General features: G+C 37.8%; 1 protein-coding gene across 1 annotated transcript in view; it reads right to left on the reverse strand.

The window, feature by feature from the left end:
* Positions 1 to 416: 416 nt before the first annotated feature.
* Positions 417 to 14,420, reverse strand: part of Spag6 (sperm associated antigen 6) — a 104,949-nt gene continuing 90,945 nt past the window's right edge. The window contains exons 9-11 of the mRNA XM_004668415.2: positions 12,989 to 13,105; positions 8,029 to 8,174; positions 417 to 1,312 (exon numbers count right to left, since the gene is read on the reverse strand). Of these exons, the coding sequence (XP_004668472.1) occupies positions 1,243 to 1,312; positions 8,029 to 8,174; positions 12,989 to 13,105 (333 nt within the window). The 3' untranslated portion in view covers positions 417 to 1,242. The remainder of the gene's footprint in view (positions 1,313 to 8,028; positions 8,175 to 12,988; positions 13,106 to 14,420) is intronic.

Below are 14,420 nucleotides of genomic sequence, written 5' to 3' on the forward strand. Positions count from 1 at the left end.
CTGTGATTAAAGGCATGTGACACTCACTACATCCAGATATGAGAAGTTTTCAAAGATTCAACAGAGCTATGCACTGTTGGAACTATAAAGAAATGAATCCAGAAAAATGCCCAAATACATGATGAGTAGTTTCCTCTTGAGAAAATTAAAGAGAGTCCAAGAAGACCTCTAAACAGGCCATGGTACTGGGAGCTGTTTGGACTGTGCAGTACCTCCCCTTAAGGCCTCTGGGACAGACCTCCATAAGGAATATTCTTTTATGCTCAAATGCACACATATACCAACCAACAAAAAGACTCCTGAATGCAAGTACAAACTGCCAGGGTCATAAACACAAGAATTAGGAAAAATAAAAAGGGACAAAGTCTAATTATTTTTTTAACATTTTATTGAAATCTGCTTTGACCCGTGTTACAGCTTCCTATGTGCAGTGCATAAAAATCAGAGCCTGATGGCATTCTAGTCAAATTATACCTTAAATCCCTGAAAATGTGACTTCCGAAATTTGGGAAGTTCAATCTGGGACAAGGGAGTGCTGAAGACATCATTTTCGTGTCTGTGTCCTTCAATGTGAGTCATAGGGCTCTTCTAATGAGAATGGATAGCATGTTTGCCAGAGAACGGTGGCTTTTCTTCTAGACAGACCCATCAAAGTTAAGGACTGTTTCAGGCAGAGGGAGAATGAAAGGGCCTCACTCACTGATACAGAGGAGAACTTTCCTAAATTCTTAGAAAAACCTGACAGGTTATCCAGAGATTTGTGTGTTTAGTCAATGCATTTATGTAATCAGCATCCAAGTCTCTTTCATGGGTCCTGTATTCCTGCCACCAGATTCCTCTCTCAGGTATTTTCCTTCTATATCCTTTTCAGGGCCAGTTTTCCTTACTTATGTTTATGAGAAAGTGGCCAAAATAACTAAGGATTCTGAATAGCATTTCTCATCTATTTCTAGTTGCAAGGGTGTGTGTCATGTTTGGGTATTGGTTTTCAGAAAAATGATAAGCTCTCCTAACACCCTTTATTGTCTTAAAATCTATTTGTAGGTCAAATACCAATCATGTCAATGACTGTTGACTAGTCCTTCATATATTCCAGATACTAATTTTTAAAGTATTATACTAACTTAGAAAATATCAACTGAAGATAATTCCACATTGAATAAAACTAGAGTGAACTTAGTTCAAATATTTAGATCATTGGCAATTGTCATTCATCTCCTGTGAATTTTAATATAACTTTGTTCAGTTAGTAAGTGGCTGATAGCTGTCCACTCTCTGCAGAAGTATATCTGAGTATCCAGGGGAGTAATACCTGAAAGAAAAAAAGTGCTATTAGGTGCTTATTCAAAGATTTCATGTAGTAAGTACAAAAGATTCCATATAAAGAATTTACTAAAATAATTTTATAAATGAAATCCCATATATGTCCTTAATAAAAGAAGAGAATACCAAGTCATAATGCTTTCTGATAGTAGTAAAACATTTAAGGAGTAGAGTGCAATGAGAAAGGATATGTCTTCCAAACAAGAACCTTTGATCCAGTGATGATATTTCGTTTCAGAGGTTTTATTTTTATTGCATAAGTAATGTTACTTTAAGGGTCACAGCTGATGGATGATGGATTTTTTTTCATATATCAGATATACAACCCATAATCACTAATCATGTACATTCCCACTGCTGTAGAAATCATCTCTTAATCTCTAATCAGATCTGGTTAAGAAGTAACTTACTTTACTTTTTAAATATAGCTACCAGAAAATTTGAAATTACATATGTGGTTCACATTATCTTTCTGTTGGACATCATTACTTTAAAATAAAGGTCCCTGAATAAACCAATTAGGATCTACCAATAATTCTTGAAGTTTTACCAGGCTTATTTCCATGCTAACTGCCATTGCTATATTTTCTTCCCTCAAACCTCAGAGAGTTCATCTATAGATTCTGAGAGAAGAAAATCTGCTCAGACATACCTGCTCACCCTCAGCAGCAGAGTAAACACTTAGCACTACTAGCTTTCTATGGAGGTTTGATTCACCCCATAAACTCAGGTGTTCTGAATGCTAGGTTCCCAGCTGATGGAGATTTGGGAATTAACGCCTCCTGGAGACAGTACATGTTGGAGGCAGGCTGATGGGTAATATAGCTAGTTTCCCCTTGCCAGTGTTTGGCACACTCTCCTGCTGTTATTGTCCACCTGATGTTGTTGAGAAGGTGATATCCACCCTCTGCTCATACCACTGTTTTCCCCTACCAACATGGAGCTTCCCCTCGAGTCTGTAAGCCAAAATAAACATTTTTCCCATAAGCTGCTCTTGGTCAGATGATTTCTGCCAGCAATGTGTACCTGACTGCAACAGCAAAGTTGGCAGTGAGAGTGGTGTCATTTGCTACTACACACTTGACTGTGTGTCTTTGGCCTTTTGGAGCTAACTTTCAAGAGGAATGTGGCCTAAGAAACACCTTGCAGCATGGTAAGTACAGTTTGATGGGCTATTCTGATGAGAGTTGAAAGACCTGAATACAGTAAGAACTATGAACTGTGAGGTTTAGCTTGTAAAGATGAGAAAGAGCTTTGTCTGGACAGGGCTAGAAGCAGTTTGTATGAGAGGCTTGATGTTATGCCCATTTCCTGAGAACTTGTGCAGGCTTGCATTGCATAGAAACAGGCTGGTATGATCAGAGGGATATGGCACAGAAAAAAATGAAATCTTTGGGCTGAAACTGCTACCTATTCAGCTGCAATTGTATGAAAGATTACAACCTTTGAGATTGGGGCAATAGGAAGAATGCAGACTCTTTTGAAGGGGCCTGAATGCTCAAGGAGTGTCCTGCTCTTCAAAGTCTGCTTTATTTTCCCCTGGATTAACAAATTGGCACCCTACCTGGTATTATGGAGTGCAAGAAATGCAGGAAAGAGAGGCTCATTGAATTTGCAACACAGTCTTGTGTTTTGAAAATGGCCATGGGAAGTGTGAAGCAGGTTAGCTGGATGACTGCACAGAGACCTGATGGAGCTGTGAGGATGAACCATGGGTTGCAGTGGATACCCAGTGGAGATGCTGGGACCATGACATGGCTGCTAAGGAGAGCTGCCAGCCCCAGATGAAATTTCCAGGACTGTGATTAGCCTAGCTGGAGAGGCAGAATTGGAACTCCTGAGACTTGTTGCTGGTTAGAATCACTGGACTTGGAAGCCGGGCATGGTGGCACATGCCTTTAATCCCAGCACATGGGAGGCAGAGGTAGGAGAATCACCATGAGTTCAAGGCCACCCTGAGACTACATAGTTAATTCCAAGTCAGCCTGGATCAGAATGAGACTTGACCTTGAAAAACAAACCAGCAAAAAAAAAAAAAAAAAGAATTGTCTGACTTGGAGATTTGTCACTGACTAGAGTTGTTGGAATTGAAGCTACATAGTCTGATGTTTGCCCTATTTAAATCTTGTATTGGTTGAATATTTCTTAATATTTCTTTGCCATGCTCAATGCCATCTTTTGCAATGTAAGTGTTTATTCTGTGCCATTATGGGTTTTGGTGGGATTTTTTGGTATTATGGTTCAGTTAAAAGACCTTAGACTAGCCGGGCGTGGTGGTGCATGCTTTTAATCCCAGCACTCGGGAGGCAGAGGTAGGAGGATCACCATGAGTTCGAGGCCACCCTGAGACTACATAGAGAATTCCAGGTCAGCCTGAGCTAAAGTGAGACCCTACCTCGTAAAACCAAAAAAAAAAAAAAAAAAAAAAAGACCTTGGACTATGGGGATGTTTGAACATCATTGGGATCGATAATAACTGGTTAAAGTTGTATGAATGCATTGCATTTTATATCATGGATGGTTATCAGTTTATGGGGCTCAGAGACAGAATGTAGTGATTTGATTCAGGTATCCCCATAAATGTGGGTGTTCTGAATGCTAGTCACCCAGCTGATGGAGATTTGGGAATTAATGCCTCCTGGAGGCAGTGTATTGTTGGGGGCGGGCTTATAGGTATTACAGCCAGTTTCCCCTTGCCAGTATTTGGCACGTTCTCCTGCTGTTATTCTCCATCTGATGCTGGCCAGGAGGTGATGTCCACCATCTTCTCATGTCAACATTTTCCCCTGCCATCATGGAGCTTCCCCTTGAGTCTGTAAGCCAAAATAAACCTTTTTTTTCCCCCACAAGCTGCTCTTGGTCAGGTGATTTCTGCCAGCAATGTGAACCTGACAGCACTTCCCATTAGTACATACAGACCAGGAATGTATGTCAAAATACAGACCCATAAATCAACACACCAAGTTGTTCATTCACTATCAGAAAGCCCCATCACAACTAGCCAATCTGATGCTAAAGAATTCAAAGCAGTTTTTCATTAGGAAAAAGTATAGAACTACCCAAAACTAAAGACAATTTAAGTCTAATCAGAATAAACTTATTTAATTCCTTTTTCATCAAAACAAACAGTAAAAATAAGTAACCAAGTATTGCTATATAATTTCTATACTACTACTATAAAATTAAATTTGATATACCTAGTAGTGCTTTTTTAACCTTAAAGGTAAAATGAGAATAGACAATAAGGGCTAGAGAAATGGTTTAGTGGTTAAGGTGCTTGCCAGTAAAGCCAAAGGATCCAGGTTCTATTCCCTAGTACCCACATAAAGCTAGCACATGCATCTGGAGTTCATTTGCTGTGGATAGAGGCTACGGTGTACCTATTCTCTCTCTCTCCCCCACAGCCTCTTTCTTTCTCTCGAATCAAGTGGTTAAGGCAGTTGTCTGCGAAGCCTTGTTGGACTCTTCCAGATCCCACATAAGCCAGACGCACAAAGGTGAGGCAAATGCAAGGTCACACATGCCCGCTAGGTGGCACAAGCGTCTGGAGTTTGATTACAGTGGATGAAGCCCTGGCACACCAATTTTCTCTCTCTCTCTCTCTCTCCATAAAATAAAATAAAATAAAATAAATATAGGCAAATTTAGGGGATTGAAGCAGGGTCTTGCTCTAGCCCAAGATGACCTAGAATTCACTATGTAGTCTCAGGCTAACCTTGAACTCACAGCAATCCTCCTGCTTCTGCCTCCCTCTTACTACCATAAGCTCTTTGGCTAGACATTAGCTCATTTAATGGTAATGCTATGAAATAAGTGATAATCTTTACCAGAAACTGGCTTAAAGGGTTAAATACCATCTCTAACAACACACAGGAAGTGAAACTGAGGACAATCTGTTTGACATACAACCTGAGCTTTTAACTATCACGTTTCTCATTCATGAATCAAAATAAATGTCCCCAAAAGAATGAGAAATTCTTTTACTCCAATTATCAACCCTGCTATCCTAGTCTATCTCCAAATGGCATGTAAGAATGAAATTGAATTAGCTTTAGTCCAGACTATGTAGAACTTGGGTTATTATTAGACTGTATCACTTCTTGACCTTTTGGCTATGATCAAGTATATAATTATATTGTAAGATCACCAGAAATGTGCTGAGTGGTGGGCACTGTGTATGCCTCCTTCCCTAGATTAGCTGTTTTCCACAAGCCACTCCCCTCCTCAGCACCACAGAGATCCAGAAGTCAAAGTCTGTTATGGATCTGGAGTGGACCAGACTTAGAGCTTAGGTCTTTTTAAGCCTAGTTTGGGCTCCTTCCCTCTTTAATACCTGCCTGTACTAGAAATGTTTAAAGAACACTAAAATTGGAAAGAAATATGAAATGACTCTTCAGGCTGTTAACAAATTAGAGAATTTATTAATTGGTTATCGGCCTTAGAGAATTAATCAATTGACAATCTGCCTTACAAAATATAACTATTTCTAAAAGATCTGTTAATAAGTGATCTTGAGAAATATATAATTGCAAATATAAAAGTCATTTTAGAGCCAGGAGTGGTGGTGCACACCTTTAATCCCAGCACTTAGGAGGCAGAGGTAGGTGGATTGCCATGAGTTTGAGACCACCCTGAGACTACATCATGAGTTCCAGGTCAGCCTGGACTAGAGTGAGACCCTACCTTGAAAAATAAAAATAAATAAATAAATAAAATAAAAGTCATTTAAAAAATTGTATCAGCCTATTTTCACAGAAAAGACAATACTTTAAAGATTTCTATAAAACACCATTTTATAGGATCTAATACTTTAAAAATAATAAGCTAGTCAAATTGCTTGTGAAAATAAGTTTTTAAAATGAAATTACAGAAAGTAAGAAGTTAAAAAGAAAGTACCTTCCCATTGGTTGATTCGATTAGGCCATTTCATTTTGAGGATCTTTTATGTGCCCGTTTCCCATTTTTCTTTAATTTTGTTTTGTTACATATTAAGCAAATTTATTTTAAATTTATATAAAATATCACTCTTCCTGAAGGGTCATATGTTCCACGTATAAAAATTTTACCTGGGTGTGGTGACACAGTCTTTAATCCCAGCACTAGGGAGGCAGCAGTAAGAGGATGAATTCAAGGCCAGCCTGAGACTACATAGTGAATTCCAGGTCAGCCTGGACTAGAGTGAGATCCTGCCTTGAAACACCAAAAAAAAAAGCTTAAAAAACCTTTGGGCCTGGAGAGATGGTTAAAGGTGCTAGCCTGCAAAACCTGACAACCTGGCAACCTGAGTTCAATTCCCCATTATCCATGTAAAGCCAAATGCAGGAAGTGACACAGGCATCTGGAGTTTGTTTGCAGTGGCTGAAGGCCCTGGTGTACCCAATTCTGTCTATATCTGTCTCCTCTCTCTGCTTGCAAAAACATGAATTAAAATATTTTTTTAAAAAGCCTGACATGGTGGTACACCCCTTGAGTTCCAATATTTGGGAGGCTGAAGTAGGAGGATCACTGTGAGTTTGAGGCCAGCCTGAGACTACACGGTGAATTCCAGGTCAGCAGGGGCTAGAGTGAGACCCTATCTCAAAATAAATAAATAAAAACATTTATTAATAAGTATTTTTAAAATTCCTTCAGTTAATGATTGTACATATAACTTATGTTATACAACCTTTTATTAAAAGCTGTAATTTATAATATGTAAATTTTAAAACAGGAAATATTATTTTCTAATATTAATGGACAACATATAAATATACCTTGTATTCTGCATGTTCTACAGCATTTTTCAAAGCTAGCTTGTTTAAGTTGTTCTGTTTTTGGGGGGAGGGGGTTCCAGCAACTTTGTATTTATCATGGGTTCAATGGTATAGTTCTCTTTTAAGGTTACAAGATCTGAGTCTTGGGTATAATACTCTGCAACCAACTTCATTTTTTAATAATATTAATCTTGGCAGGAAGTATAGTTCAGAGGCACAGTGCTTGCCTAGCACGTATAAGTCTTTGGGGTTAGTTCCTAGAACTGATCTGAATGTAATATAAATATTTTTTTCTTGCTGGGCGTGGTAGCGCAAGCCTTTAATCCCAGCTCTCAGGAGGCAGAGGTAGGAGGATCACTGTGAGTTCAAGGCCACCCTGAGACTGCATAGTGAATTTCAGGTCAGCCTGGGCTAGAGTGAGACCATACCTTAAAAAAAATTTTTTTTTTCTTGAAAATATCTTCCTGTTAAGCTTGGTGTGTGATGATTCATGCCTGTAATCTCAGAATTTGGGAGTCTGAGGCAGAGGACTTATTAGTTTAAGGTAAGCCTGGCTTATACAGTAAGACCCTGTCTCAAACAACAAAAACAAATAGCTTCTGACTAGATTTTGGTTTTTTTAGATACTGCATATCAGAAGCAATATAATGTATGTAATATTTCACATCTAGATAGTAAACGTTTTGTTATTCAACATCTCTTTTCTAACTATAATGCTTCCATTCATGTAAATATGAACTGAAAAAACTGTGCAGGGAACTATGAAAATCACAATCTATCATGTTCACAACTTTAAAACTTAGTTTAATTTTAACTCTAAATTTAGATATTTAGTAAGGTATATGTCAAATTAATACAGAAATATCTTATAATAATATTAGATTGGTTTGAAGATATGCATTTTAAGTCAAATTTGGTTATTTAATATTGAGGGGAAGTTTGTTTTCCCTACCTTACTATTTCTTCTGGGTAACAATTGTTAATACTGTTGATGTATTCTTGAAGGAGAGAACCAGGTTCTGCTTTTATCTCTTGGACCTTTTTAAGTCCACCACTGGTTACAAAAAGTCTTCGAGCTTTGCTGTCATGCGGCAGCACCTTGGAAAGGAAGCATATGGAATGTCAGCCTTGCTTTGCCAAGTTAGGTCACAGCTATGGAATAAATATCTACAATAATATCTACAAAATATGCTCAATACACTGGCAATGAAATGAGCCAAATATCCTGACTGGAAGTGAAAAGCACCTTTTCTTACAAGTGTACTAATTTCTTAGGTTGTGGAGATAACTCAAAGCAATGAGCATGAGCAGTTAATGAAGAATCTCCCTTACATAAAGCTTATACCCATTTGAGGTAGCTATCTCCACTATCTACAAAATTAGATAGGATCCTTAATGAAGAAGAAAGAGTTCCTTCCCACCTACCTCCTAATACCTCTCCAGGCTCCTTATCCACCACTGTCTCCTAACCTCTGTCTCAGTAACATCAGAGCACTCATGCTGTGCCATTTATTGCCTTTGCCTGTTCTGCATCCTTTCTCTAGAATGCCTTTCCATTCTAGGAGCCTCCCATTTTGCTAGGTTTAACTCTTATTCCTTATTTATGACTCAGCTAAAGTGTTATCTCCTTTAAGTCAAAGGCTGTGTGTCTCCAGACACACATATATAATCCCAGCAGGAAGAGCCCAGAGGATCATGAGATAGGAGGTTTATGAATTTGAAACCAGACTATTTGTTTAAAGAAATCAGTTCAGTGGCAGAGCAATGGGCAAGGATAATGCAAGAACCTAGGTTCAATTCCCAGCACCTCAAGATGAGGAGGAGGAGGAGGAAGAAGTGGAAGAAACAACTACCTTTAAGTAAATATAAGATCTACATGCAGCAAAGACACATTTATAAGCATATATTAAATACTAGATTTGACTTTAACTGATATACTTCTCCACAAATCTCACTGATTTTTTATTTGCTTATTTTGAACTCTTTTTTTTTTTAAAGATTTGTATTTATTTATTTGAGAGTGACAGAGAGAGAAAGAGGCAGATAGAGAGTGAAAGAGAGAATGGGCGTGCCAGGGCTTCCAGCCACTGCAAACAAACTCCAGACACATGCACTCCCTTGTGCATCTGGCTAACGTGGGTCCTGGGGAATCCAGCCTCGAACCAGGGTCCTTAGGCTTCACAGGCAAGCACTTAACCGCTAAGCCATCTCTCCAGCCCATTTTGAACTCTTAATATAGGTTAGCACTTATTTTCATAGCCACTTCAATACAACCATAATATCTTGTTCATTAGCCTACATGATTAAATAACAAGATAAGACTTTCAGAAATGTCAACTACCTATTTTCAGGAGCTGATGACTGGTAAGGGACAATCCACTCATCACTTAATCCTTCTCAAATGAACAAGTTAGCTAGTGACTTCTTACATAATGCCCAACAGTATACAACAGTGAAAAGTGAATCAACTTTTCCCTTGAAGTAATCTAGTCTTTGTGTTATGTCATTAGTTGGTTTGTCAAAGGGCCAAACCATTATATCTCCCACATCTCATCTAATTAAAAAGAAAAGAAAGTTTTAAAATATTGTTATTTTTTATTGTTATTTATTATTTATTTATTTGCAAGCAGAGAGAGACATAGAGAAGAGAGGGAGAGAAGAGAGGGAATGAGAATGGGTGCATCAGGACCTCTAGCCACTGCAACCAAACTCCAAATGTATGTGCCACCTTGTGCATCAGGCTTTATGTGGGCACTGGGGAATTGAACCATGTTGTTAGGCTTTGCAGGCAAGTGCCCTAACGGCTGAGCAATTTCTACAGTCCTATAACGTTGTTAAAAGAGGAAGAATACCGAGCACAGGTGTCTGTTACACAGAACTTTATACAGAAGTGGCTTCAGCCCCAAGAGACCATTGTTTTTAGTAGCTGTGATACTTGAAGGTCAGCCAAGATGGACACTATGGAGAGGGCCCAGAGAACTGAGAGCTGTTGGCAGCCTACTTTTCAGATGAGCACATTGAACAAGGCCCATGTAAGTATCGAGTGTACTTTAAAAATTAAGAGTGATAAGCTGGACACAGTAGAGCTCACCTGTAGTCACAGCACTTAGAAGGCTAAGGCAGAAGCAGCATGAGTACCAGGTCAGTTTGGGCTAGATATTGAGATCCTGTCTTGGAACAACAACAACAACAACAAAAAATAGAATACATAGTTTTTGTTCATTTTTTATAAAAAAATAGTATACAAATAGGACTTCATTTATGTATCATATGATTAACTATTCAAATAAATTTTGTCCTCACCTTAAATACATTGTTTTTAGTTAACATTAACCAGCAAAATGTTTTCTTTTTTTGTTTTGTTTTGTTTTTCAAGGTAGAGTTTCACTCTAGCCCAGGCTGACCTGGAATTCACTATGTAGTCTCAGGGTGTCCTCAGACTCACGGCAATCCTCCTACCTCTGCCTCCTGAATGCTAGGATTAAAGATGTGTGCCACCATGCCCAGCTTCAAAAAGTGTTTTTAAGAAATAAAAAAGTGTTTTTAAGAAATAAAACATGCTAGTCAGTCATGGTGCGGCTTCAAAAAGTGTTTTTAAGAAATAAAAAAGTGTTTTTAAGAAATAAAACATGCTAGTCAGTCATGGTGCGGCTTCAAAAAGTGTTTTTAAGAAATAAAAAAGTGTTTTTAAGAAATAAAACATGCTAGTCAGTCATGGTGGCACACATCTTTAATCCTAGCATTCAGGAGGCAGAGGTAGGAGGACTGCCGTGAGTCTGAGGACACCCTGAGACTACATACTGAATTCCAGGTCAGCCTGGGCTAGAGTGAAACTCTACCTTGAAAAACAAAACAAAACAAAAAAAACCAAAAACTTTTTGGTTGGCTGTATTTTCATTTTGGAGTACCTTGGATTGAACTAAACTCGACATTTAATCTTTACAATGATCCTATGAAATAATTGTATTATTGACATTTTATATGTAGTCAAACTAAGGTGACAAGAGTCCAGACTTTGCTGAAGAATTAGAACTATAGCTGGGAGTACAGTCAGTGGGACAGCACTTACCTAATATATATGAGGCCTTACGTACCATTCCTAGCACTAAAACTTTTTTTAAAAATGCTGAGCCTATACACAAAAATCATGTAGCACTTGACTTGTATTGACCCCATTTTAAGTAAGAGACACAGAGTATAGTCTCATCAGTTCACTCAGCTGTGCTTCCTTCTGACAGCTTAGTCTTTCTACCTTGGTACCATTTACTATTGCTTATTCTCCAATATCTAAGACATATGATAGCCACATTTGTTAAAACTGTTCATAAAGAAGAAAATATGGGGCTAGAGAGATGGCTTAATGGTAAAGGTGCTTGCTGGCAAAGCTCAAGGACCCAGGTTTAATGCTCCAGTACCCATGTAAAGCCAGATGCACAAGGTGGTACATGCATCTGGAGTTTATTTGCAATAGCTAGAGGCCGGGGAGCACCCATTCTCTTCTTCTATCTGCCTTTCTCTCTCATAAATAAATAAAAAATATTTGTTTAAAAAAAGTCCATATGTTCTAAATGACTATCTCAGAACATCTTCAGTAAAGAATGGAGTTTCTGAAAAAAAGTATCTTGGTGGCTCAAATACTTTATTCCTTTCTTTTTAAAAAAAAAAAATTTTTTTATTTATTTATTTATTTGAGAGCAACAGACACAAAGAGAAAGACAGATAGAGGGAGAGAGAGAGAATGGGCACGCCAGGGCTTCCAGCCTCTGCAAACGAACTCCAGACGCATGCGCCCCCTTGTGCATCTGGCTAATGTGGGACCTGGGGAACCAAGCCTCGAACCGGGGTCCTTAGGCTTCACAAGCAAGCAGTTAACTGCTAAGCCATCTCTCCAGCCCTATTCCTTTCTTATATATAAATATCATTGTTGTGTCTAATGCAGAAGAGGTGGCGGAAAGAATGTAAGAGCCAAAGAACTCCATACAACATGCTCCCTCCAGACATAAAATGGCCTGGATATCCATGACCTCATAGTGCCTGACACTACCTACACAAGACCACCATAAGAGGAAGAAGAGACCATGACATCAAAATAAAAGAGAGACTGATTGAGATGGGGAGGGGATATGATGGAGAATGGAATTTCAGAGGGGAAAGTGTGGGGGAGAGAGGGCATTACCATGGGATACTTTTTATAATCATGGAAAATGTTAATAAAAATTGAGGGAAAAAAAAGAAATCCTATGAGCAATCTGTTAAGGTTGGAATTAGATTTGTTCTACAGCATGGAATACTGGAATTCATTAATAACAGAACCTTTAATTTATTTTGTTTCATTTCATTTTAAACATGAAACATAAATGAGGTAAAAAGTAGGAAATGTTAAGTCTGGAAAAATATGATTGGAATAATCTTATAAATTAACCAAAAATGGTTACAATAAAACCTTGTGTAAATATGACTTTCTGAGCAATAATTTTCAATACTAGCTTTATTTAGAAAAGAATATGGAAGCAAAATAAAGAATAAAAATTATTCTCAAAGAAAAAAAAATATCATTGTTGTGCTCCTAGAGGAATCAAACTAAACGACACTGGGAAAGATTACTAAGAGATGGTTATCATAAATTATCTGTATTGTGGTGTTTTATGTGTTGCCATAGTATTTACTTCCCAAGAACAGTAAAAAAAGATAGTACAAAGGCTGGGAGGAAAAGGAGGGAGTGTTTTATTTATCTGTGTATTTTATTAGCCTGTGTTACCTGTGCCAATAGACTGGTGAGAGTGAAGAGTTTAATAGTGAAACCTAGACCCCATCTTACAGGGGAAAAAAAGAACAATAACAACAACAAATCTAAGTTCACAGAATAGTTTCATTTTGTTCCCCTTCTCACATGCTCTGAGAACATTTCTTACCTTACTGAACTGTCCAACCACATGCTTCAGAATATTGGGAGGTGCATCATATAGGAATGGCTCAAGGGCTGGTAGGTAGGTGCATTTTTGTATGATATTCTTTATGGCTTTTTTACTCTATTAAAATACAAAGAAAAATATATACAAAAGCTTGACAATTCATGTCTTCTTTTGGATTTTGAAAATGAAGTCATTTTACTGACCTAACTTATAGTTGCTTTACCTTCAAAAATAGTTGTCTGACAAATTATTTTTGACTGGTTTTATCATATAAAACCCTGTTAGTTGTCTTCATATTAAACCTTAAATGATACAAAGAATTGTTGGACTCTTAAAATATCTATCAGAACATTAAAACTATAAATAAAGCCATATACTTTAAATTAACATGTATTAGTATAAAAATTATAGATATGAAACTAAACCATGCTGTTCCTTCTAATCAACAACTATGAACATATAGCTATTATAGCATATCATTTTCATATATTCTATATTCTCCAAAAGATTTTGTGGCTCATTTATAGGCATTCAAAAATATCTGCAGTGTACATTATTAAACAAGCATTTACAGAGAGCTGCTATAAGCTTATGTGTAGAAATTTCACCATTCTCAAGGAAAAGCACAATGGAATCTTTTCAAGTGTAAAAAAAAAAAAAAGATCCTTTCAGGACTGAAGGGATGGCTCAGTGGATAAAGCACTTATCACGCAAGCTTAACAACAGGATTTTGGAACTTTAGCACGCATGTCGAAGCTAGGCGTGGGAACGACCTGGAATCCCAGTGCTCAAGAAGTGGAGGCAGGGGATCCTCAGGACAAGCTGGCTATCTATTTATTTACTCTTTTTTAATTTTTATTTTCTTTTCATAATTTTTATTAACATTTTCCATGATTATAAAACATATCCCATGGTAATACCCTCCCTTCCCCCACCCCCCGCACTTTCCCCTTTGAAATTCCATTCTCCATCATATTACCTCCCCATCTCAATCATTGTACTTACATAAATACAATACCAACCTTTTAAGTACCCTCCTCCCTTCCTTTCTCTTCCCTTTATGTCTCCTTTTTAACTTACTGGCCTCTGCTACTAAGTATTTTCCTTCTCACGCAGAAGCCCAGTCATCTGTAGCTAGGATCCACATATGAGGGAGAACATGTGGCGCTTGGCTTTCTGGGCCTGGGTTACCTCACTTAGTATAATCCTTTACAAATCCATCCATTTTTCTGCAAATTTCATAACTTCTATTTTCTTTACCTCTGAGTAGAACTCCATTGTATAAATGTCAAGCTGGCTATCTAGACTAGCTGAATCAGGGAGGCCTGGGTTCAAGTGTGAGATTCAGCATAGGTAAACAATATGGACAACAATTGAGAAAGACATCTGACATCCACCTTGGCTTCCATGTGCAGGTATGTGCATGTGTACC

This window comes from Jaculus jaculus, chromosome 15 (assembly GCF_020740685.1).
Source record: "Jaculus jaculus isolate mJacJac1 chromosome 15, mJacJac1.mat.Y.cur, whole genome shotgun sequence".
Taxonomy (NCBI): Eukaryota; Metazoa; Chordata; class Mammalia; order Rodentia; family Dipodidae; genus Jaculus; species Jaculus jaculus.